Here is a 25,296-nt window from a genome sequence, read left to right on the forward strand (position 1 = left end):
AACAGGCTCTACTGAAACCAGTCACTTGCTGAAAACAAAGTGCCATTCTTTACCTTCTAACCCTTCAGCAAAGCAGCTTTCCTGCAGTACAGAAGGTAAAATCCACTCCATACATCCACTACACAAGTGCTATTTAAAATTCACTTGCACAAAGAATTTATAGTTCATTCAGGCTCAGCTCAGATCCTGGGAAAGGCCCTGTAACATCATCTCCAACCAGAGCAGAATTCTGCTAAACACAACCACACAAAGAGTCCACGAGGCTTGGCACAGTTGCATTTCACTGAAAAGGGCTTAAGCACAGGGGCAGGGAGCAAGACAGAGGAGCTGAAGGTCCCCAAGTACTACAGCAATTTTTATTCATTAGCACAGAGGCATTTCAGCAGGCTACAGACTCTCCCAAGAGCCCTGACCCTCTTCTCCACACACTGCCCACTTTCTCCTCTTAGGAAGGTGCATTTGAAGGAGTTCCCATGGGATTTATTAGCTCAAAGATATTGATTGTACTAAGTATCTCTTTTCTCCAGAAAATTCAGTGAAAGTTCTCTGCACTGCACTAAGAGCCAGCCCTTTCCCTTGACCCAAATGAGCCCATGCTGGGACAGGGATGTGGTGACACACAAGGCCACCAACACACTACAGGACACTGCCAACCCCTCCAGCACCCCTTACCTGAATAAGAAGACACCAGGAGCTCCACATTCTCCTATCTGCACCCCAAAACTGCTCTGTGAGGAGGGCAGGAAGAAAGAAGCAGCCCAACTGTCCCGGGGCTGCAAACACAGCACAGCTGAGGAATGAATGAGTTGCACCTGTGCACAATTACCCACAGCTATTCCTTGTTTAGCAGAAAACAGGGAAGCAACTTCACATTGCTGGGATTTTTTAAAGACACCTGGCAAGAAAATGAAGAAAAATGTACAGTGTGCTGCTAATTTCTCAACCAAACATGTTCAATGGCTCCTGCCTGTAAGCCCAAGCAGCTCAGAGCTTCAGTCAGTAAAGGAGAGAAAACAAAGGTGGGATTCTATAATTTATTACCATTGCTAAGATGAACACAATACTTGATACCCCATCGTATGCAGAACTGTAAAAAAATAGTTTTAATACAGTATCAAAATTTACACAAGTGTAGTGTCAAAAGACCAGTGTCCCTCGCTTGGCCCCTGCACACCCAGAGTGCAGGCACAAGTACAGGTGATACAGCTGTTCATACATACAGAGATAGGAATACAACAATTGAAATTGAACTCTGCAAACAATATAGGGGAGAAAACAACCTGGGGAGAGAACAGATAGCTGGCTGGGCTGGGAGTTATATCAGAAACCACGCAGGAGGGCAATGGTTCAAAACAGAAGGCTGGATCCTGTACTTCCAACTCAAGGAGAAGCAGTGAAAGGGAGATTTCCCAAGAAAGCAATGCTGGATCAGAGGCCTTACATTGAATGGTACCAAGTGAAAATAACAACAGAAACCAACAGAATTACTGCTGCAAATGAACACGCTTTTTCTGAAGACAGATAGCAGATTTACATCATACTCCTATATAACAAAAGATTGTACAGCAACAGAGCTACATTTCACTGCAAATAGCCCACGGATACAGTCCAAGCTCAGAAAAACAGAGGTTCTGACTTTGGCTCAAATCTCAGTAACCAAGAACAAACCAGAAACCCAGGAATTGTTGCATTCCTATTTTTTTAATTAATTTTTATTAGTCTTTTTGATACTCAGCTATGGTAAAAAGTTAAGCAACAGCATTCAGTCACAAGCCTGTTGCACATTCATACATGAAACTATCATTGCTTTAAGATATACACAAAATATCTATCGTTGTAATTCAATACACACAACTAGGATCATACACAGAGATAAAAATAAACTAAGCACATCTAGGGCGCCGTCTGGTCAAATCTCAGGCAATCTGAACAAGAGCTTTCTGCCTCATAATAATGAAAGGCATGCTCTGAGGATAATAAAACCTTTTTCTTGGAAAGAACGCTACAGTGGCAAGAAAAGCTTTTTTTCATAATGCAGTGCAATCTTTTAGATCCTTGTAGGCTCTTGTTAAACAAACCAGCATGTCTCTAAATTAAACAGTAGAAATTAGCATCCTGACAATTGGAATATAATTTCAAAAATAAATTCTAATGGAAATCCTGACTTGAGACCTGTAATAATGATGCCTAAGTATTCTGTTCATTAAAGGGCCGTTCATTAAACACCTTACACCTCTTCAGAAGATGTGCATCAAAGTGAATCGAAAAGAAAGCTATCTTGACTTTCATTTAGAAAGAAATTGTGGATCACTACAAGTACTGTAGTTATGCTACACTACCGGCTGGTTAGGACTTTATGGTCTTTTAGCACCTCCAAAGGCAGGTATTCTACCAAAGCAAAAAAATCACCTGGAAATTGCCTAAGCACCATTAACGGATCCTTTACAGACTGAAGTGTGAGTTACTAAGAAGCGACTTCCTCAAACCTGCGGAGACCAAAGGCACAGTTTATCAGTGTCTCTCCAGTCTGCTGAAAAAACTCTCTTAACTCCAGTGGAAAACTTGTTCAGACCTATCAGAGATTCACTGTAACTAACCAAAATAAAACTTATTTCGCGTTACGCCTGCAGAATCCCAAATATCTTTTGGTTAGGATGGCAATACCTCAGTGCTTCTAAGGGTGGAGTGTTGCAGTGAGGGCGCAGAGCTTCGTTAGCTGGGCTATTGGAACAGCAGGATTGGGGGACACTGCCACACAGCTCCCTGGCAGGCCCCTGTGCAGAATGTCCCCCCTTTCCAGCAGTCTCTTGCAGTGCAGACCCCCGTGGTCAGCTGGGGATTGCGGCGGACACAGGCGGTGCTTCCCCTCTCCTGGGCGGTTCAGGCTGTGCTCTTCAGAGAGAGGATGTGCTCAGGGCCTCTTACATGGGTCCTTTGTACTGATTTCCTGACAGGTGCTGTCTAATTCCAGGGCACGACCCTGCAGCATCTCCAAGTTTCCTCCACACAACCTAGAGGGAGGGATGGAAAGAGAGCTCAGTTATTATTCCCTGCTAAGGAGCACCGGTGTTCTTATGGACATGCATCTGGAATGCCACAGCTCGGCACACACGCCATGCAGCACAGCTGGGACACAGGGCAGGGACACACAACAGGAGCAGAGACTGTCTCAAGGGACACAACATTGCTTCTGAACACAGAAAGCACATGCTGCCAGGTAAAAATGACTAAGAACAGGGACACATGAACTGGCACGTGCATCACTGGGATACTTTACGCTCCACACACAAGACTGAGGGTGTTTGCAGACCTCAACAGAAACTCTGTCCAACAATTTCCCCAACCACATCTCTTGCAGGATGTGACTGAGAAGCACAAAGATCCATCCAGAGGTGTCTAAATGTCACCAGTTTAAAAACCACAGAGCAGTTCTCTATTTCCAAAGGTTTACTTGTTCTCTTAAAATCAAGCAAGGCATTACAAATGGTTACTCCACTAGCTCTTCCTTGAGGTCAGAGGAACTGTGCTACACTTTGCTTAACACCCATGTTACAATGCTGGAATTAAAAAGGCAGAGAAGTGATAACCCCCAACACTCAGGGAAGTATTTTATAATGATTTATAGAAAGGTTGATGGAATAGGAGCACAAGAACAGTAGCTTGTGGCATGTCCCCAGGCCTCTCAGGGACCACTAGAGACAAGAATGGTGATTCCTATCAATTGGATCACAATTTCAGATTATTTTTTTGTAACTGCTACTAAATCACCCACTAATCTCCAGGACAACAGCAATAAGACTGTCAAGAAAGGTAAAAGCTGTTTTCAATTGTCGTCATTCATTATTTGTATTTTACCAGTGCCTAAAGTCCAGCAGTGAACAGACTGTGCATTAGCTGGCACTGAATAAAAACAAAGGAGCTGGATCCTGGGAAGCTGACATCCTGAAAAGGTAGTTCCTGTAGCTGATGGGAAAAGGCAGAACAAACCCAAGGTCCTACTGTAATTCTGTGCAAGAGATGGGAAAATAACCCAGTTTCTCTGAGCCTTTGCTGAAGAAAACCTGAGTGTAAGCATGAAAACCAGAAATATTTTAGACTGGAAGCAACATGGCTACAGTGCTAAAGCTACAGGGCCTAACAAAGTCAAGTCTTTAAAGGGAACTGTTTTTAATTCCAATGGGTGGGCATGACCCAAACCCTGCAAACTTGCCATATGACAAAATCTTGCAGCCAGAAATCCCAAGTCACCATCATAAAAAAATGTGTGAGCATGAAAAATGGGGGTTCAGTGACACCTCCCAAATGGGGTGTCTGTGGCACAGCCAGGCTGGACCTGACTATTCTTTCCAACCTCTGGTTCCTGATTTTCCTAACTTAATACAAGCAAAGAGGAAGATCTCCTGGACAGCTTTTGTGAGAAGGCACATTGTACCTACCCATGACTTTCAACAATTTTTCTTCTCAATAAAAATTAAGACAATATTTACCATGCAGCTAATGCTGACACAGTAATAAACCAGGGGGTGACTCTTCCCACAGTCCCTTGTCCCAGCTGAATGAGTGACCCCTGATTGCTAGGAAGGGACAAACCCATACAAGAGAGCCCAAGTCCTAAGCATAAGAGACAAGTTGGGATCAAAATGTCCCTCAAAATAATTCCAAATTTCAGCAGAAAGCTCAGCTAAAGGACAGCTGTGAGGCTCATGATGCAGCCATGGAGTTTCCTTTCCAGCTTACTTCCAACACAGCAGAGTGTCAGGATACAGGAATGCCCCTGGAAGCCAGACAGGAACCTGCACCCAACTGCAGGGGAGAGCCATTACATCTGCAGCAGCATTCCAGCCCTGGGGGACTCCATGAGCAACAGCAAATACCCCTGGAATTCTCAGCTTCCTGAGCCCTCCTGCCCAGCTACACCCCTAATCCCAGCTGGTGTATCCCACCTTCCCTTGGCCTCCCTTCCCAAGTGAATTATGAACAAAACTTCCCAGTAACCTGAGAAAAATCAGGACTAACACCCCTCCAGATTCCTGTGCTTTGGAATTACCCCCATGCTCTCTAATACCCCATGAACTACCTCCAAACCTGCTGCCACATGTGGCTACATTCTCAAAAGGCACTACAAGCTTACAAATGCAAAGCAAAACCATTCCCAAATCCATTGCTGATGAGGAGGCACCAATACCATTTGCACATCCTGAGGAGAGAATTCCCACCTCTGTTATCTTAATAAAATAGCAGCACTATCATATAGAGCACAAAATTCCTACAGCATGAATTACACATCCATATTTGCATTTTGCAATATTTTGGTACCAGATTGCATTTTGGTACCAGTCAACACCACACATCAAAATTCTGGAGCTCAAAGTGAAACTTGTCATCGTTCCACTGTTTTCACAGGCAAAAGGATGCCATGGCAAATGTTTCCTGTGAAACACCCACAGTGCATCAGGCTGCAGCTAAACACTGAGTTACAGCCTGGCAGGAACTGCAAGGAGAATGCAAAAGAAAAGAAACATTATAATTAGTTCATCACAAATCTCCTGTGCTTTTAATGTAGGCTGGGTGGGTGTAAGAGAAGACAAAACCAGAAAGGAAATAACCAACTATTTAAAAAGTATAATAATATATCAATAGTCAAATCAGGCACAGATTATAAGAGTCAGAGAAAAAGGGAGCATTTCAATGCCAGCAGCAGAGCTTTGAATGGCTGGGGAACAAAAGGACAAGGTGGGATACAAGTATATATTTGAGATTTACACAAAGGAAGTGATAATGTCAAATTGAGCATTTTGGAAGTGGCATTACTTACATCACATGAATTTTTATGGATTACTATTAAATATGTATAACTTACAAACTGGGGTTTTAGCCATAAATTGTGAAGGAATATCACAGGCAGAAAAATATAAAAGGGCCATTGCTCAGGTGGGGAAACTGAGGCTGTCAGGCTTCATCACACTTGCCAAGTTTTATTCTTATGAAGGATAAATTCAGGTCAGCTGAGTCATACACTACTTTATCCCAGATATATTATACACATAGATTTTTCTGATCAATATTAACCCACATGTTAACACTACAATGTTCCTAATGAAACAGTAACTGCATTACAGAAACAGTAATTAACTTAATTTCCATATAAAATCTTCAAGGGCGTACTGTCAGCATTTAAACAAAGATTACTCTGCATCTTCAGGTGTTTCCAGGCTCAATATGGAATATAAAATTCAACACCTTAAACTTACCCTGCACTTTTTCCCAGCTGTCTCAGTGCAAAGCAAATCTGTGAGGAGCACCACAGGCAGTTTGGTCAGATACAAGTGGCCCAGGCATGGAGACACACACGTGGCAACTTCTTCTTCCAGCAGGTCATGGAAGAGCCTTGGCCAACCAGCTGCATGCCAAAGCTCTGCTCCTGTTCCCCACTTCCTCCTCCAGAAGGAGAGTCCAGGCAATTGTTTAAATATTTTTTCAAGTTTTTCAAAGCCAGGAAGACAACAGCAGTATTTTAACAACTCCCTCCTCTGTTTTCTAATGGAAATGTCCCTTTAAAACACATTCCTGCTCTTTAGGTTTCTTGCTGTGCACAAGTGGGTTGCACTAAGAATGAGATTTTATAACACAGACTATTTCTTTGCTGCAGGAATTCCAAGTTGCCAAATTAGCATGGAAAAACAGGCTCCTGGTGCTGGCTGGTTCTTCCTCCTGCACCTGATCCTGCAGAGTCTTCATTCTCCAGAAAGGAGGGACCAAACCCATGTGTCCCCCCTGGGAAACAGCAGGGTCTGCTCCCTGACTGGGGATAGGGAAGTCAGGCAGTCTGTGGGCTGACAGCTCACTCTCCATTTGGATACAACACTTCATTTATATCAATTGCTGCACTACCTCCTTGTGAACTTCCAGCTCAGCTTTCACATCATATTGAACTAAACTCTGTGTACTTCTTATCAATCCATTTCAGCAAGCAAAGCATCAGCTGTTGTTCCAATATTTCACTTACACAGACCAGCTGTTATTACAGGTTGTCAAAAGCACCTTGTTAAATGCTCTCTTCAGGGAAGAGCCTTTGCCAAGGGGGATTTTAAGAGAACTACAAAAAGCTTTTTTCCATAATGACACATGATCTCTCGACAAAATTACCCAGCATAGCTTTATTTTCTCGGCAGCAGCAGGTGAAATACATGGAAGGTGCAGAGAGGACCTGGAGCACTCTGAACCAGGCACTCCTTGGAGCTGGGAACATTTCACAAGGGTGAGAATGGTGCACTCCTGGGGCATCCCCCGCTGCCTCTCCCCTGGGGATGCCAGCAAAACAGGCGAGGCGGCTGCAGGGGAGCGCTGCCGTGCCCGGGGCTGTGTTACAGGAAGGGATCTGTCCGGGGTTTGTGTTACAGGAAGGGATCTGATCAGGGGCTGTGTTACAGGAAGGGATCTGATATGGGGTTTGTGTTACAGGAAGGGATCTGATCAGGGGTTTGTGTTACGGGAAGGGATCTGATCAGGGGTTGTGTTACAGGAAGGGATCTGATCAGGGGCTGTGTTACAGGAAGGGATCTGTCCGGGGTTTGTGTTACAGGAAGGGATCTGATCAGGGTTGTGTTACAGGAAGGGATCTGACCAGGGGCTGTGTTACAGGAAGGGATCTGATCAGGGTCTGTGTTACAGGAAGGGATCTGTCCCAGGGTTGTGTTACAGGAAGGGATCTGTCCCAGGGTTGTGTTACAGGAAGGGATCTGATCAGGGTTGTGTTACAGGAAGGGATCTGATCAGGGGCTGTGTTACAGGAAGGGATGTGATCAGGGCTGTGTTACAGGAAGGGATCTGATCAGGGGCTGTGTTACAGGAAGGGATCTGTCCCAGGGTTGTGTTACAGGAAGGGATCTGTCCCAGGGTTGTGTTACAGGAAGGGATTTGATCCCAGGGTCTGTGTTACAGGAAGGGATCTGATCAGGGGCTGTGTTACAGGAAGGGATGTGATCAGGGCTGTGTTACAGGAAGGGATCTGATCAGGGGCTGTGTTACAGGAAGGGATTTGATCCCAGGGTCTGTGTTACAGGAAGGGATTTGATCAGGGGCTGTGTTACAGGAAGGGATCTGATCAGGGTTTGTGTTTCAGGAAGGGATCCGATTGCTGTAATCTGTGCTTGGTTCACTTGCATAAATCCATTTCCTCAGGCTCCACCGAGGTGAAGCCTGGCCTGAGGGGCACAATCACCCTGTGCAGGAACTTGGCCCAAGGGGCACAATCAAATCACCCTGTGCAGGGACTCGGATGTCCAGGTAAGTTAACAGCACTGCTGAGCTCAAAACCAGAGTAAATGTCTGCAGAAGTCTCTTTCAGAAAGAGGGCAAACCTCCCCATCCAAGTATGTCCCTGCAACACCTGTGTAGGTGGGGAATAACACCCAATGAACCTAGAACAGGTTAGAAATGAGTGAAGCACAGGAGAAAAGAGGTGCCCAAAGCCCCAAACAACCACGACTGAGCCAGCACTGGGAGAGAGGAGTACACAGTCCTCACTCTGCTCAGCTCTCCCTCCAGAGGAACACAAACACCACTGGTGCCTGTGCTGCAGTGGGACAGTGAGCTCAGTCACTCGTTGTCTCAGGTCTCCCCATAAACCTTGGACATCTTGTAACACTTTCTAAGTTTCTTTAATTGCAACAGTTTTACTGCTGACAGAAGGGAGAACTTGAAACTTTACCCCTCTGATCACTTGTGTCAACTGCTGCGTATCAATGCCACACAGGCCTTTGCAATCCAGCCCTGACTTCAGGGTAAAACACATCTGTTCCCAAGGGAGTTTCAACATTGACCTTGGAATTGTGGTCTTTGCTATTTTTAACACAAATATACTGTGTGCCTTGGCTTTATCTCTGCATTAAAGTCTTTCTCTCTGCACAGGTTACAGGAATCCCTTGTATTCCACTGGAGCACAAACATGAAACAATGAAAGACTTCTTTATTCAGCAAAACACCACTTCCAGCCTCAAAGAAAAACTACAAATGTAACATGGAGAGCAGCTACAGCTGGAACCAACATGGCTGAGAGGGCTGGACCCTGCCCAGGAAACACACAGTCCACAGATGCAATGAGTGACGAACAAAAACAACCCCACTGATGACAGCAACATCCCGGTGGTGCCCACGGGGATGTTGCCAGGACAATACACACGTGTTGAGGGACACACAGGACGTTTTGCATGGACTGTACCAGAGGAGCAGCGTTACCTTCAGAGCATTTACCACTGAGTCAGACTGCTGAGAGGCTGAGCCATGTCCAGTGACGTTGGCTGGCTCGTTTGCAGAGCAGTGACTCCCCTCCGCCCCTCCTGGCATCCTAAGGGCATCCTTCGCAAAAAATTAAACACTCTTTAATACACAAAAGGCTTGGTCACTGATTAAAACAGATGTCAGTCATTTATTGCTCTTTTGCAAAAGGCTGAGAAGTGCTGAAGGTGTGTGTTACTCCAAAGCCCCCTCTTTCTGTGCCACAACCGAGGGCCATTGAGGCAGCCTGGGTGGCACTGCTCAGTGTCACCCCGAGGGCGTCTCCGTGGGAAATCAGGACATAGTAACAAAATTTCCTATGTGTGTACATCGCCTCACAGAAGTGCTACAAAGTTTAGAGAGATAATTTCAACCTCAGCGTAAGGTTTTTAGAAAGTCTAATTTTATCTCTGTAATTCTGGAGGTTGTTCCTTCAACAGAAATCATATTTTGGAACGTTGCTGCGAGGTTTGCAACACGAGCTGTCCCGGGAAGGAGTCAGGAGCTCCAGGCTGCCAGCTCCCTCCTTCCCTGCCTCCAGCTCCTCCAGGCAAGGCCCCCTTGCCCTGAGAGATGTCAGCTTGTCCCCAGCAGTGGCAACCTCGGAGGCTTTGTCCTCCCAGTGGACACCTGGAAGGGCTCTTCAGGATACTGCTAAAAAATGCAAGCTACATAAACTCTTCCAGCCCAGTCAGCTCCAACTTTGCAGGATGTAAAGCATCTCCTGGAGTGAGGTAACCTGAGCAAGCAGGCAGCTCTGGAGGAGTGCTAAAAATACCCCTGCAGCATCCGTGGGCAGCGGTGGGAGCGCTGCAGCCGCAGGGCCCGCCCCAGCCCCGCTCCCGAGCTGCTCCCAGCCCGCCCTGCCCTTCCCTTTCATTCCTCACACACAGCTTTGGGCAAAAAAAAAAAAAAAAAAAAAAATTTGAGAACTACAAAGAAGCAAAACGGTTCAGACCGGGGGATGGAAATTTCCTCCTTTCCAGAGTAACAAACACCATAGGAAACATTAAGAAATAATGTAGCAGTAATTCCTGCTGGAATGTGTGGGAAATGCATTCTGAAGGAAAAATAATGACAGTGGAAAGAGCCTCTGATGAGGATCGGTGCCTCCTGTGCAGTCATTTGCCCTGCTGAGCAAGCACACAGCACAGGGCAGAGCTTGGGGGGGGTCTCTAATCTAAACAATAGGAAAAGATGAAGGGGGGTGTGGGAGAAAAAGGGCACAGAGCAAAGACACGAGGCTGAACTTGACAGATCCAGTCTGGAATTCATTGGAAAGTAACCCAGTCCAAAGCAAGTTCCTGATGCTCCTGGGATATGCCAAGGTCACTGTAAGCCATAGAGCAGGCTCAGAGCAGTGCCAAGGGGCAGAGAGAACCCTCACAGCCACCCAACACACCAGCTCAGCCCCCACAGTCATCTGGACTGGACCTCACATATTTTTAAAAAAACCCTAAAAAATTTAAATACCTTTAAAAAACACCAAACCTCAGAATGCTGCATATGCTAAAGCCATAGAAAAGGTACATTAAGCCTGAATCTGAAACTTCATTTCCTAGACACACTTGTCCTCCTGCCAAGCACAGGATCCATGTAACCCATTAGAGTGGGCACTAATGGATGGGATAACCAGGCTGACAGCAGCAGCACACACTCAGGGCTGTGCAGGGCAGCATCCTGCAATCCTCCCCTGGAAGGACCTGGAGCAGTTTGCTGTGAGGTATGGAGGGGTTTTAGGACTTGCTTTGGGAAGGATTTATAGATCTGTTAGTGACTGGCCAGACTTAATGCTGTACTTTGAGAAAGGAAATGAAAGTTGAAGGAAAAGGGGCAATAAAGCAGATTGGGTTAGGATAAATTCAGTCTGTCAGCTTTGGAGCTTTTACCAGTAAAATATTCTGTTTCTTTACTAACTCCAGAGGCAGCAAAGATTTTGGTCAGTTTTGAATCGAAAATAGAAATATTGCCATTAAAATGCAGAGAAAATGAGTACAGACTACACATGTAAAGTCTCCTGAACACAATAAAACCCAAAGCTCCTGCAAGTGGTGCTGCTCTCAGAGTTCAAGCCTTCCTCCAGGCAATTGTGTTCCACAGCCTCTTCCCTGCCATATGTAGCACATTTTTGTCTCCTTTCATGAGAAAGAGAAACTTGTGAACACAATGCTTCAAGCAGCCAGCACATGTTGGTAGGAGATTGAAAATTAGTATTTCCCCTGCGGACATCCTTCTCCTTCTTCCCTCTGTCCTTGATAAGAGACCTAAGTTTTCTTCAAAAAGTGAGGCAGATTTTGCAGCCCTGAAGGCCCTTCCCCAGCTCAGGGATTTCTCATTTCAGGTGAGGCCACTCCACTGAGGCAGCAAAGCTTCTGCCTCCCTTGAAGGAAGCTTTTTCCAGGGGTTTTGGGGAAGCCCAGCCTGAGCATGGCCCTGTGAGCTGGAGCACTCCAGCACTGCTTTTGGGAGTTCCTGAGGCAGGGAAGCAAAGCAGGAGGAAAAGGCACTTTGGGGGACAAGGACCTGAGGTCTGCAGAGCCTCTGGCACAGCTGCTGCCTCCCAGGGGGAGTATGGACACATTTAACCCTCCACCAAAACCTGCCCTTGGTGTCCTTGCACTGAGCCCTGTCACTGCCCTGCCCTGAGTACTGGATCCTGAGCAGGACCTCGAGGATGGGAAGAGAAATCTGCTCCCTTCCTCCTCCTCCTCCTCCTCCTCCTCCTCCTCCCTGGCTGCACTCAGTACCTTCATGGAGCCACTGGAAGCACAATCCCTGTGACAGATCTTTCCATTTCTTATCCAGTAACAAACTGTGAAAGTGGATCCAAATCAGACAGGAGGGATGAAGTCATAGCTCTGTAGAGCTGAAAGCTCTATAAACTTTAAAAATCTGGAGTAATTGTGAACAAACAGTGTTGTACAACATCAGCACCTGAGAAATAATTGACTTTTTTGCTCATTCCACACAACCAGCCTTCCCTACAGGCCCTGGCCAGCCCTTGTGCCTCTCCTGAGCCTGCAGGGATCTGTGTGCAGGTCATCCCACTGCAGAGAGCAGGTAAAACCCACACCACATCCTGTGTATGGCTTCCCATAAGGATCAGGATCCCTGAATGCACAGATCCATTTGCTGCTAGAAGTAAACCTACAAAATATCTAATGCCAAAACGTGACTCTAGTGAATTGAAAGAACAGGAAATCTGACTCAGCCCTGTAATATCACCTAACAAAAAGCCCAGATGAATGGAAATTTAGCATTTCACTCACACTAACTGCAAAATGTTATTACTCAGGCCATTTTCCCACAAACCCTGCACTGTACCCTGGCCAGGGTCAGAATAAAGCCCCCTGTGTAAAACAGGGGATTTTGTGATGGAGAGAATTAATCATAAGCCTTTCTACATAAGTCAGTGGAAAGCTTCATTTTTTCAATCTGTATTGTTGAAAAGGACAGTCGTGAATGAAAGCCACTGTAGTGCCCAGCCCAGTGTCCAGCTCAGTCCATGTGCCAGCCCCTGCAGAGGTGCCTGGCATGCAGGGAGAGGCAGGAAGGGAAAAGGAGTCCATGGCTGCCCCAAGGACACTCACAGCCACCTCATGAAAGCTTCCAAGAGAGCAGGAGTTTCCTGCCTGCTGGGCACTGCTCTGTGCACTCACCATCCAAGCCCTACCTCATTGTGCAGCAGCCTCTTATTCCACAGGCAAGTGCTTTACTGGGAACAGATCCTTCCTGCTGGGGAGCTGCCACACCAGGTCAATTACTACCTGATTTTCAAAGCTTTTTTTCCTGATTTCTCCAGCCCTCAATTTCCCTGTACAGCTTAAAGCAAACACAGACTGTGTTTGTCAGCTTGTTTCAAACAGGCAGGAGAAAGGAAAACCGGGAAGCAATAACTGCAGCATGTTGCTCTGCTGCATTAATAACACACTAAAGAAAACAGTGACTTTTTTTCAGGGAACATTCCTGTCAATTAAAATACATAATCTTCAAATGCTGCAGTTTTTCACCTGTCCTCAAAGACCTCAGCAGGAACCTGCTGCCAAAATCCACACACTCTCACAGTTTGTGCTTGGAGGCACACTCAGATTTTGGAGTGGCCAAAACCATTGCTGGCTTCACCCCCTCAGAAACAGCCATTTCCAGCAGGCCCTTCAGAAACCTCCTTTGATAATGAGCAGGCAAGAGAAAAACATTCTGGGCTGTGGCAGTTCCAAACCTTGGAGGCCACACCTGTAAAGTCTAGAAGATTCTGTAGAGTCTGCTAGAAAATCCTGAGGACAAAGTAATTCCAGGCCTTTTGAGTTATAACTGGAAAAAAGCACTATCTGTCCTCTGAGAGCTGCAACTCTCTGTACACCAAGTTTTTCTTGAATTTGTGTCTTGGTAGCTTGAAGCTCATGAGCTCTTGTCTTCCAGCCCTCCCCTGTCAAGCACAATGGACAGCCTGAGATAAAGGCTCTGCCCAGAACCTCAGCACTGGCAACTGGAGCCCTTTATTAATGGCCAGTTAATTTACACTGGGGATGGGAGCACATGAAGGAACTGGGTGGGTGGATGCTCTTGATTCACTTTCTTTCAGCAAATATTTGATTAGGAGACATCAGTTTGTTCAATGGCTTTTAATTACATTTTGGTTGAAGGATTCCCTATTCTACATGCTAAGGAAGGGAGGAGACAAACACTAATCAAACAGTTCCCATCTTCTAATTAGATTTATAATTTAAAAATATCATGAAAAGGGAAAATAAAAAACACAGACCTCAGCGAAAGGTTTTGGAAAGATTTGGAAATGGGTTGAAATTAAATGTGATAATCTAATGGAAGGGGGAAGAAAGAAGGAAATGGAAATGTTGGAAGAGGTAAAAATAAACTAACGTGTTTAGGCCTAAGAGTCATGCCTGCCATTTTCCAGTTTAACAGACCAGGACTGGAATGGATTAACAAAGATGCAAACCCCCCAAAAAAGGGCCTGAAGGACAATGCAAGTGAAAGAAATACAGCAAAAAGAGATGGAAAAGGACCAGAAACCTTGGAAAGGCAAGAGTGAGGAAACAGAGGCAGCAGAGCCCAAGTGAGAGGGAGCAAAGGGCTCCAGTTCAGCCCAGCCCAGCACTGGCTCCTGCTCCTGTGCTGAGGGAGCCAGGAGCTCACTCCCTGCAGCCCAGCTCCAGCCCCACTTTGTCTGCAGCACCCTCCCCTTCACTGAAAGGGAAAGCTGAATTACAAGGACAAAGAGCTGGAAGGGGAAAAGTCTCCTCCTCCTCCTCCCGTGAAACAAATAAGAAGTGAAGCAATTTAAATTGGGTGACTTGCCAAGTTTGTCTTTTGCAAATGCATCCACTGTCATTGTATGACAGATGTCCACATTGCCAGAGCATTTCAACTGAGCTGATCAGCCCTGAAATACCATCCCAACAAAAACTCAGGGATATCTTCAGCTAATTGACATGTGGATGCCAGGCCCTGCTCTCTGGCTTCCCCAAGCATAAGGCACAGGGAGCAGTCATGCACCACAGCAAGCCTGGAAGGACATTCCTCTTTCCAGGCCTCTGAAGTTACTCCTGACATAACAGGGCTGTCACAGCCCAGGGAGCTGCAGCTGGGATCCAAATCCAATCTTTGATCCCTACATGTTTTATTGATTATCTCTGAGCATCTTCATTGCAGCAGTATAGGTGTTATGTCCTGGTGTGATTTTAGTGGTAGGGGAAGATATAGGGTTTTAGTAATGGGGAGGCCTTCGGGATGGCTTCCCAGTTCCCAGCCCTGCAGCTCAGTGCACATGAGATACACATTTAAGGAAGAAAAAATGCCCTATCCACCCTGCACTGCTGATGGGGAGGAGACAGAGAAAATCAGGAGTAAAGCTGAGCCAGGGAAAAAGGGAGGGCTGAGGGGAAAGTGTTTTAAGATTTAGTTTCTATTCCTTATTATCCTGCTCTGATTAGAGTGGTAATGAATTAAACTCTCCAGGCCAAGTCTGTTCTGCCCATGACAGTAACAGGGGAGTGACCTGTCCCTGTCCTTATCTCAACCCATGAGGCTTCTGCTGTGTTTGCTCCCCCTGCCCAGTTGAGGAAGGGAGTGATGGAGCAGCTTTGGTGGGCACCTGGCCTCCAGCCAGGCTCAGCACGCTGTAGGTGGTTAGAGCACTGCTGATGCTGCATTTTCCCTTTTCCATGGCAGCTGCACAGCCTGATCCCAGTGGTGCTGAAGTTCCAGGTGTGCTTTGAGTCAGCAGAAGGCACTGCCAGAGCCCATGTGCTGCTCCTGCCCCAGCCCACAGGGAACTGCTCTGGCCTGAACTCCACCCAGCAAAGCAGAAACGTTCTTGCCCAAGCCCTGCAGCCCCCAGGCCCTGCTGGCATACAGCCTTGCCCACAGCAGTGTTTGAGGAGCACCAGGGCAAGATGCTCACCCCTCAGTACAGTCTGGCATTCCCAACAAAAGAGCCAGCTGTGTGCCATAAATCTTGGGAAGTATCTGCTTTCTTGCTCAAAAGTCCTGTTTGTGGCCAGAAACTGAAAGGGTCTGGATCATATCTTGTTGTTGGAGAGAAGGAAAACAGAACAACAACAGCAAAAGAACAGCTCTCACCAAACCTGCAACTTACAACTCTCTGTAACTCTGAAATCCCCTCCTATGCTCTGAGCCACCTTCTCAACCACTGTGCAGCACAGCAAGAGCCATTAACAGGCTTAAGTGAATATTCCCATTTTTATACCTTTCCTATTACCTGACCAAACTAAAATGTTGACTCAGTGGTGGTACTGCAATTCCCCTGACAAAGCAGCCCTTTGGTACAGCAGAGTGAGCTGAAACTCAGATTCCGTTTGAACAGTGGTGGCAGCACTTAAAACCATTTGCTTTGGAAATGCCCTTGCCACTAAATATTAATAAAACCTTTACATTAGAGGTCTGTGGGGTTTTGAAAAGAAAACTAATACATATGGAGGAAGACAAGCAAAGCAAAAGAAATTGGAAAAGAACCACATCTAAGTGACAGAGGAACAGAATGATTTGTCTGGAGAGGTGTCGACAAATGTGTCAGTGCATTTCTGTCAGTGGCACATAAGCAGAAAAGGGGGAGAAGAAAGGATATTGAAAGCAGAGAGGAAAAAGAAGAAAAGTGTGGCAGGAGGAGAGAATAAAGCCTGAGACAAGGCCAGGGCTCTTCAGCAGAGACAGCAGAGGTGTCACACTCATGGCTGTGAGTTCTCACCTATCTCCTAAGTGCAATCCTGCAATTCCCAAACCCTCCCAGTGCTCCAGCACCTCATCAGAGAGGGACTATCCAAAAAGCATCTCTCATGGAGGCAGTCCTGAAATTTTAAGGCAGGACACTGTAAATGAGTTAGGGCTGTGCCAAAAACCTTTATCAGTTGCTGAGCTTGTTGTAGATTTTCAGTTTATTTGTCAAAAGCACTTGGCTTGGCTTCATGCCCAACAAACTCCCATTCCTCCCATTAAATGGGATCAAACTAGTGCCAGGAGTTTATGCATTTCCATCCTGCAGCCTTGTCTTTGTGACAGGGCCTGATCACACTGAGGTGAGCACGTTCTAGGTGGGACCCACAGGAATAACAAACCCCCAAAACAAACTCGGGCAAATGTAACACCGAGGTGATGAGAGCAAAGTTAGAATCAGCTCGGTGTCTACACTTCCTTCCTCTCCCCAAAGCCATGACTTCAACCAGGAGGAAGAGTAAAATATGCCAGGAAATGTGAACTCTTGCCACTCATTAAGACTCAGAATGAAGTAACCAGAGATAGGAGGAGATTTTTCAGAACTCTACCACAGATCCTTGTGCCAACAAAACACACATAAGACAAACTGACCTGGCTATTTGAAAACAAAAATAGCTTCCAGGCTTGCTTGCCTCACTCTTCCCTTTTAAACCCCTACCCTCAGCATATTTTGTTTCAATATTTTTACAACAGCTTCAGGCTTAGGTGCCAGGCTGTTTTTACAGGGAATTTTCTCTGGTTTGGCACCCCTGCCAAGATATTTTCACTGAACCCAATGCACACAGGGTGGGTATTCCAGGCTTTGGTCAGATTTGGGAATGCTTTTTGTGGGTTCTGCCTCAGCACCTCAAACCCAGACAAATCAAACATTAAACACACAGACACTTCTAAAGATTTGGCCCATGAAGAATGTTCTGCACAATTTATGTCCCAGTGCTGTTCCAGACCCAAGACAAACCACACAGTATTTTTGGGTGGGTTTGTTAACATTTGCCCTGAAAACCATTCTTGAAAAGAAAATAATATTCGTTATCACTGAGGATCAACCTTTGTCTTTCCTACTGAAAACGGTTTACATGTTAGTGAGCAGGCATTTCTTGCTGTCCTTCTTTTCCAGATCCAAAAATTAGGGTAGAGAGAAGAAAAGTGCCCAAGGTCACCAAGCAAACAGCTGTAGAGGCCCTTCCAACTGTCACATGAAAGGTGAGGGGAAAATCCACCACACTTTACCTAAAATCTGCCTCAGGAAAAAGGGCAATAAATCTGAGCCAGTGCATTTTACTTCTTACTACATCACTGTTACCTTGGATTTTACAGTCAAACAATGGCACTAAGTCCAACAAAATATACTTTTCTTCGTCAGACCAAAGACCAGTGTTCAATTTAAACAAAATCCAACTTCTTTTCCAGTGGGCAACTTCATTTGAAGACCTGATGGATTTTCCTAAGGATTATTTAATGAAATATAATAGAAATACATTCTAGTAAGTATGTGCATATATCAGGATTACAAGTGTCTTTGATTCATTTGTACCAGACTTTTAAGTTTTTCATTCTTAGAAACATGTTAGGAAAACCTTTAAGACCATATTTGGTTATTTATTCAATTGCGTTTCAGCCTTGCATTAATGTAGCTAATATAGTCCTTCAAGCATTAAAAATAATATAACCCAATTATCACTTATAATGTTTGTGTTTCAGAGCAAAATATTTTTGTTAACTATAAAAAGTAGTTGATATTTTAACAAGAACCTCTTGGAATAAAAGCAGAATGCAAAGGGTCAGTTCCCTGTGATTCCCAACCCATTAATTAATTAATTAATTAGAAGTAGCCGTTTCCAGGAAATTTTTTCTTAACAAAGTATCAAAGCCTGCAAAAGAAAAATAATTAATGAAAGCATTGTCAGAGCCTTAAATGAACCCCCTAGTGGAACACAGCAGGATGAGCAAACAGATGTGGGAGCCTCTGGGTGTGTGAGTGTTGGAAGGCAGGAAGGACAGGGCTGCTGGTCCCTCTGCAGCCCGGCACTCCCGCGGGGCTGGCACCCACCTGGGGCAGCATCCGATTTTCCTCCTCCAGCTGTCTTACTCTGGCCTCCAGCTGCCTAACATAGGACAAGGTTGATTCTAAAAAATCAAACAGAAAAAAACTCGTATTACCCACAGAGATCTGCTCGTGTTCGCCAGAGCCTGTGCCACACTCTCACTTGTACTCACAGCAGACTGCCTCTCTCAAATATCCATGGAACATCCCACTCTGCTCCTGCCAGGGCAGAGCAAACACCACTGACCCTGGAACTGATCAATTCCTTGCTGCTTGTGACTCTGCACTTTAAGGTGGTCCTTTCTCAGACCCAAGGTATAGCTGCATTTCTCTTCACAGAGAAAAGCAAGGTACAACTTCCCAAGGCTGTTTCTAGGATTCACATTCTCTGAACCTCAGAGAAAGAAAAAACAATTCTTATCTCAATTGCTGCTCCTCTTGTTGTTCACAAGTGGAAAGCATTGTGGAAGATTGTTTACCTGAAGGGAATTGGTAACTGGATTCTGGTGTGAGTGTTTTGATCCACTGACCAATTGAATCCATGTGTGTGTGTGTGTTGGGACTGTCACGAGATTCTGGGCAGTTGAGTTGAGTGCTTGGCAGATTCAGTGTAATATAGTGTAATATAATATAGAATAATAAAGTAATTAATTAGCCTTCTGATAAGATGGTGTCCTTCTCGTCATTTTCTTGCCTTTGTCAGGGTTGCCCTGCTTTTACTCTACCCAAGGAATCTCACAGAAAGACAACACAGTTTTCCAACCCATCCCCACCTGGAAATGCTCCACATGGACAATGCACCATCTCACATGGACAATGCACTGTCCCACATGGATAATGCACTATCCAACATGGATAATGCACTGTCCCACATGGAATAATGCACTATCCCACATGGACAATGCACTGTCCTACATGGATAATGCACTATCCCACATGGAATAATGCTCTATCCCACATGGATAATGCACCGTCCCACATGGACAATGCACTATCCCACATGGACAATGCACTGTCCCACATGGATAATGCACTGTCCTATATGGATAATGCACTATCCCACATGGATAATGCGCTATCCCACATGGATAATGCACTATCCCACATGGACAATGCACTGTCCCACATGGATAATGCACCATCCCACATGGATAATGCACTATCCCACATGGACAATGCACTGTCCTACATGGATAATGCACCGTCCCACATGGATAATGCATCATCCCACATGGAATAATGCACTATCCCACATGGACAATGCACTGTCCTACATGGATAATGCATCATCCCACATGGAATAATGCACTATCCCACATGGATAATGCACTATCCCACATGGACAATGCACCATCCCACATGGATAATAATGCACTATCCTACATGGATAATGCACTATCCCACATGGACAATGCACTATCCCACATGGACAATGCACTGTCCTACATGGATAATGCATCATCCCACATGGAATAATGCACTATCCCACATGGATAATGCACTATCCCACATGGACAATGCACCATCCCACATGGATAATAATGCACTATCCTACATGGATAATGCACTATCCCACATGGACAATGCACTGTCCCACATGGATAATGCACCATCCCACATGGACAATGCACTATCCCACATGGACAATGCACTGTCCCACATGGATAATGCACTGTCCTATATGGATAATGCACTATCCCACATGGATAATGCGCTATCCCACATGGATAATGCACTATCCCACATGGACAATGCACTGTCCCACATGGATAATGCACCATCCCACATGGATAATGCACTATCCCACGCAGATAATGCATTATCCCACCAGGTCAGCACTGCAGAGCCCAGGGAGAGTAGAGGGTGCTGTGCAGGCCGCTGGGTCAGGGGCACCCCTCACAACACCCTTGTAGGGCTCTGGTGCACATGCAGCCTCCCCAGCAGCACAGCAGCTCCTGGGCTCCACCCCAGCTCCACCAGGCCGTGCTGCCACAGCTGGGGCTGTGCTGGAAGCAGCTGCGTGTCCCCAGGGCCTGGGAGGTCCCCAGCTGGTTGACAGCAGGACCAGCCAGGGCACAGAGCAGCTCACAGCGTGTCCTCCTCTGCCCCAGGGACACGCTCCCAGTGCCCTGCTCTGCCCTCAGGACTGCACAGAGAGCAAACCCTGCTTGCTCTGCTCACCAGGCACTCACTGACCTCCACAAGGGCAACATTTGGTGCCTTGTGAAGAATGTGAGACACTCCCAGTCTGCTCCCAAGAACCTGACATAAGAAGAGGAGATCCCTGATCCGGCACTAAAAGCCCCCACGAGCTTTACCATCAGACATTTCCTGGGTCACTTAGAAGTGCTGCTCTTCAAGTCCTGGATCTAAGAGGGAGACATGTCTAGGAATGCAGCACTCAGGTGTAAGAAAAAAAAGAAAAAAGGTGCAGAAAAACTGCTGTGACTCCTGCACCTCTTTGGGTGTAGGTGGAATTCTGCATGTACTCATTCCTGACTCAGAGAGCCATTCAAATTCCTCTGAGATGTCAATTCCCATCACACATTGGTACTCACATTGCCATGTAATTAGCAAAATTGATGATTGATGGTATGGAATCCATGGGTATTGGGGCATTGCTGATGCCTGATACAGCCCTTCAAAGCTGCATTGACAGCACAGCTGTTCACTGGTTTAAACTGACAGATGAATTTGGGCATGAATTTCCTCTGATAGCTCAACACTAATGCAGCCTGCCCGTAAAATAAGGGAAATAAGGTGTCACTTACTGCTCTTACAAGGCTGCAATAGGCTAAAATATGCATGGGAATTTACACAACATGAAGACAACAAACAGTAATTTGTCAAAGATGATTAATGCCCAGCCAGGCACTGGATTAAAAATAGCCTTGTGCAATAAAAGAGGAAGAGGTAATCTGAGGTTCTGCAGGCTCGGCTGCCTGAGGATTTTCATAGTTAGTGATGGGTGCATCTCTGGAGAGCGCTGAGCCCGGCTCAGATGAGCACTTAGGAGATGAACAGCTCATTCAATTAACTGCCAACGACAGGGACCCTCCCACCAAATCAGCTCCTTCCCAGCACAGGCACTCCTGGGAAGGGCTGCAGGAGCTCCCTCACATCACATTAGCACAGGCAACAGCCCCCAGCACATCCCAACCCTCCCCTCTGCTGTTTTCCATATGAGATGGCTCCTTAGCACTCATTATGTCAGAGGGCTGGACCAGGAGCTCTAAATTCCTTGGTTACAGGTTCACTGCTGTGTCAGTGTGGGCTTGGACTTCATGCTCCAGTCCAACTGCCCAGCTGTGCCCACCAGTTCCCTCCCTGTGAGCTCCTCTCTGGATTCTCTTCAGCTCCAGGCTGTCACAGACACATTTTATGAAAAATTCTTTCCTTAGGATTTTTTTCTCCTGAGAAGCCTCAAGAACAAAATGTAAGCAATGGTTATCTGCTGCTGTGGAATGCAACAGGTGCATCTGGGATTGGTCTCATGTGGTTGTTTCTACTTAATGGCCAATCACAGTCAGCTGGCTCGGACTGTCTCAGTCAGTCACAAGCCTTTGTTATCATTCCTTTTCTATTCTTAGCCAGCCTTCTGCTGAAATCCTTCCTTCTATTCTTTTAGTATAGTTTTAATATAATATATATCATAAAATAATAAATCAGCCTTCTGAAACATGGAGTCAGATCCTCATCTCTTCCCTCATCCTGGGACCCCTGTGAATACGGTCACACCAGGCCTTCTGTGATTTCCTGGCTGAGCATTCCTTATCTCCTCAGATAACAAGATAACACACACCTCTTGGCAACATCTGCCTCTTACTAGTTTTACTCCTTCACTTCTCTGTTGGGAGTCCAGAGCAGAGATCCCTGCTTCTTCAAATCACACAACTCTGCCTCAGTTCTCAACTTCCCAATGCCAGCTGAGGATTTGGTCTGGAATCTCTGGGTCTCCTAACCCTCCTAAAGTGTGAAACAGTTACTTAAATCTCCTCTTGTAATCTGATTAAAAGGGAAAATTAGGTCATCTACCAAAGGCTTGAGCAAGCAAATCCTAATGTATGTGAGCCTTCTTGACACACAGACTAGACACATATATATTTCAGGATCTGTTAATATATTTATGCTGGGATGGTATGAGCTTAGAGGAAAAATGAGCAGAAAAGTCAGCTAAGGACATAGCAGACAGAGAAACTGAAAGCACAGTGAAAGTGAAACAGTCACCAAACTTTAAAAAGACCAACCAAACAAAAGTTGCACTCAAAGAGTTTATGAGAAGACCTGTATGATCCATCCCTTGTGCTCTGGAACATCCTGTGCAAACAGGTCAGTCACTGGCTCATGTCATTACTGCCAGATTTGACCCCTGTGGGCCCCTTGGTTAGAAGATTTCCATTCCTTCCCATCTCCCTTTGTGAGGCATTGCTAAGGATGGAATAATTTGGAAAAATTCCCATTCTCAGGAATAGGTTACTACCAAATGAGCTCCCCTCCTTGAGCTTCCTATGCTCTTAACATCTCTGAGAACACGATCAAGGTGGTGCTTCATTCCAGGGCTGAAATAAAACTATTTCTGAATTATTAGAGACACAGAAATATCTTGCTCTTAGGGAAATTCAGTGACAATTCACCCTCTCTCCACATCTGTCACTCTAACATGTTGTAAGAGAACATCAATATTTACAGAGCTGATCTCCTTTTCTTTTGACATCCACACTCTTGAAGCAAGGAGATATTTTGGGGTTATGTCAAACTTTATCAGACACTTACATTGCTGCCAAAGGCATATTTGTGCACTGGATTTATCCATTTTTATATGACTGTGCCTGGTCTCAGTCTAGCAAGGAATTCATAATATTCTTTAAGCCAGATTATCCTCTGCTGTTTCGGAATGGGGAGGATGTCATGTTAAATTCTGATATTTTCCTTTTTCTTTCTGGGTTTGTTTTGGTTTTTTAGTTTTTTGCGTTTTTTTGTTTTGGTTTGGTTTTTTTTGAGGCTTACAACTCACAGGCAGCTGTGGGACTGCACTGGAGAACATTTTAAAGTCTGAGATCCTCTACACACTTATTAGATCTCTAGAAAAGGAGAATCCCACAGAAGACAAAAACCCAGAGGTTCAATCAACTTTTCTGCTTGTTCATAGGAGCTGGAGTAACAAGCTCAGTATGGCAGGTGGAAGGGATTTTATCTAACAGGGGAATACTTGAGGGAAAGACAGAAAGGGAGAGCCAAGAGCTGGACAGAAGGCTGCTCTGAAGCAGTCCTCACATCCTCATGGCCAGAAAATGGAAAGTCATGACTTGGTGATAATGCAAAATTCCCCTGGGTTCTGTTACCAGCAGCACTTCCTGCTTTGGTACTCACCTCCTAAAGGAGGCATCCAGAATCCTTGGGAGCCACTTCTCAAGGCACATTTTTAAACACTCAGGGTATAAATGAGGGAAACTCATTCCAACAATCTACCTGGGCAAAGGATTCAGCATGTTGGGTTCAGGGATACTTTGATGTGTGGCAACAAGAGTTTGGCTGAGGTACATCCAACTTCAACAAACTCCATTTGTTATGCTGCTCTTCCAGAATCACAGAATTAACTAGGTTGGAAAATACCTTTGAGACTCCTGCACTGTGCTGGCAGGAATTGAATAATTGCACATCAAATCAGATTTTGGTCATTCAAATCCACACCCAGCACACTGCAGTGACAACTAAATAATCTTTCATTAAATGGGAGATGAAAACCAAGGTTGTGCAAGGGGTGCTCTAAACCCTCCTGTAATGCCTGGCAGCTCCACACATTTAGGAAAGGGTTTCTCTGCTAACTGGGGAGCAGATTCAATGATATGCAAACCATCTCCCTGTCCTAGAATTCCTAGTCATCTGATTTAATTGCTTCAATATTAATATTCATGACTGAGACAAGCTATCACTGCAATCCATCCCCTTTCAGCTACCTTGTTCGGATATAAGAAAATAAAATGGCACTGCTGGATTTACACTCTCAGCAATTCACACCCCTTGCACTCAGTGCTGGCAGTGTCCACCTCCCCAGGGCAGGATCAGAAGACCTCCCAAGGTCATTTTTAGCCCTGTCTCCTATGATTTTCTATTAGGGCTGTACATCTTACATAACATCCCTGACTGGAGAAGTGCTGGAGAGTTCCTTGTGCAGCCAAATTCCCCCACAATGCAGCAATGCTGGGATTAGTGCTACCATGTAGAAAGAAAGACAGACATCTGCCCAAGGCAGAGTTTTATTAAGCTCACCAGAATGTTTAGGAGCTATTTATGACAAAGGCACATATTCTCAGGAAGTTTTGGGACAGTGAGCACCATGGCACTAAGACAGGGTTTGCATTTCTCAGTCTTGCTGTTGTCTGAAATTCTCTGTCCCCAAACTCAGATTCCTCCTGATTATGGATCCAGCAATTCTTGACTTCTCTCAGTAATTAAAAATATCATTAACTAAGCTGAGCTAGTTCACCAAGTGTGTCAAAACTGAATCCTAGCAAAGGGAAAAGCTGGCACATGCTGGTTCAAATATCCAGGATGCAGTGGCAGCCCTGACACTTCTCAGGCATCGTGTGCCATGTTTCCCCTTTTCAGCACACATTACACACAGACAGGTGCTAATTACCTTATCTCTGCAATCAGAGAATTTTATTCAGATTTCACACAAAAACTATGTGTTTTCTCAGGTGCAGCAGCTTTTAATCACAGAT

The 25,296-nt window shown here is 45.5% G+C and overlaps 1 protein-coding gene across 3 annotated transcripts in view; it reads right to left on the reverse strand.

The window, feature by feature from the left end:
• Positions 1–1,020: 1,020 nt before the first annotated feature.
• CCDC85A (coiled-coil domain containing 85A) overlaps positions 1,021–25,296 on the reverse strand; it is a 72,947-nt gene continuing 48,671 nt past the window's right edge. Inside the window, exons 3-5 of one of the 3 annotated variants that reach the window (XM_071445790.1) lie at positions 18,578–18,654; positions 9,238–9,357; positions 1,021–3,011 (exon numbers count right to left, since the gene is read on the reverse strand). In XM_071445790.1, the coding sequence (XP_071301891.1) occupies positions 2,922–3,011; positions 9,238–9,357; positions 18,578–18,654 (287 nt within the window). In that variant the 3' untranslated portion in view covers positions 1,021–2,921. The remainder of the gene's footprint in view (positions 3,012–9,237; positions 9,358–18,577; positions 18,655–25,296) is intronic. The other 2 variants (XM_071445854.1, XM_071445887.1) reach the window with 2 other exon arrangements.

This window comes from Agelaius tricolor, unplaced genomic scaffold, assembly GCF_023055355.1.
Source record: "Agelaius tricolor isolate 1412-34295 unplaced genomic scaffold, bAgeTri1.0.p SCAF_1, whole genome shotgun sequence".
In the NCBI taxonomy this organism is placed as follows: Eukaryota; Metazoa; Chordata; class Aves; order Passeriformes; family Icteridae; genus Agelaius; species Agelaius tricolor.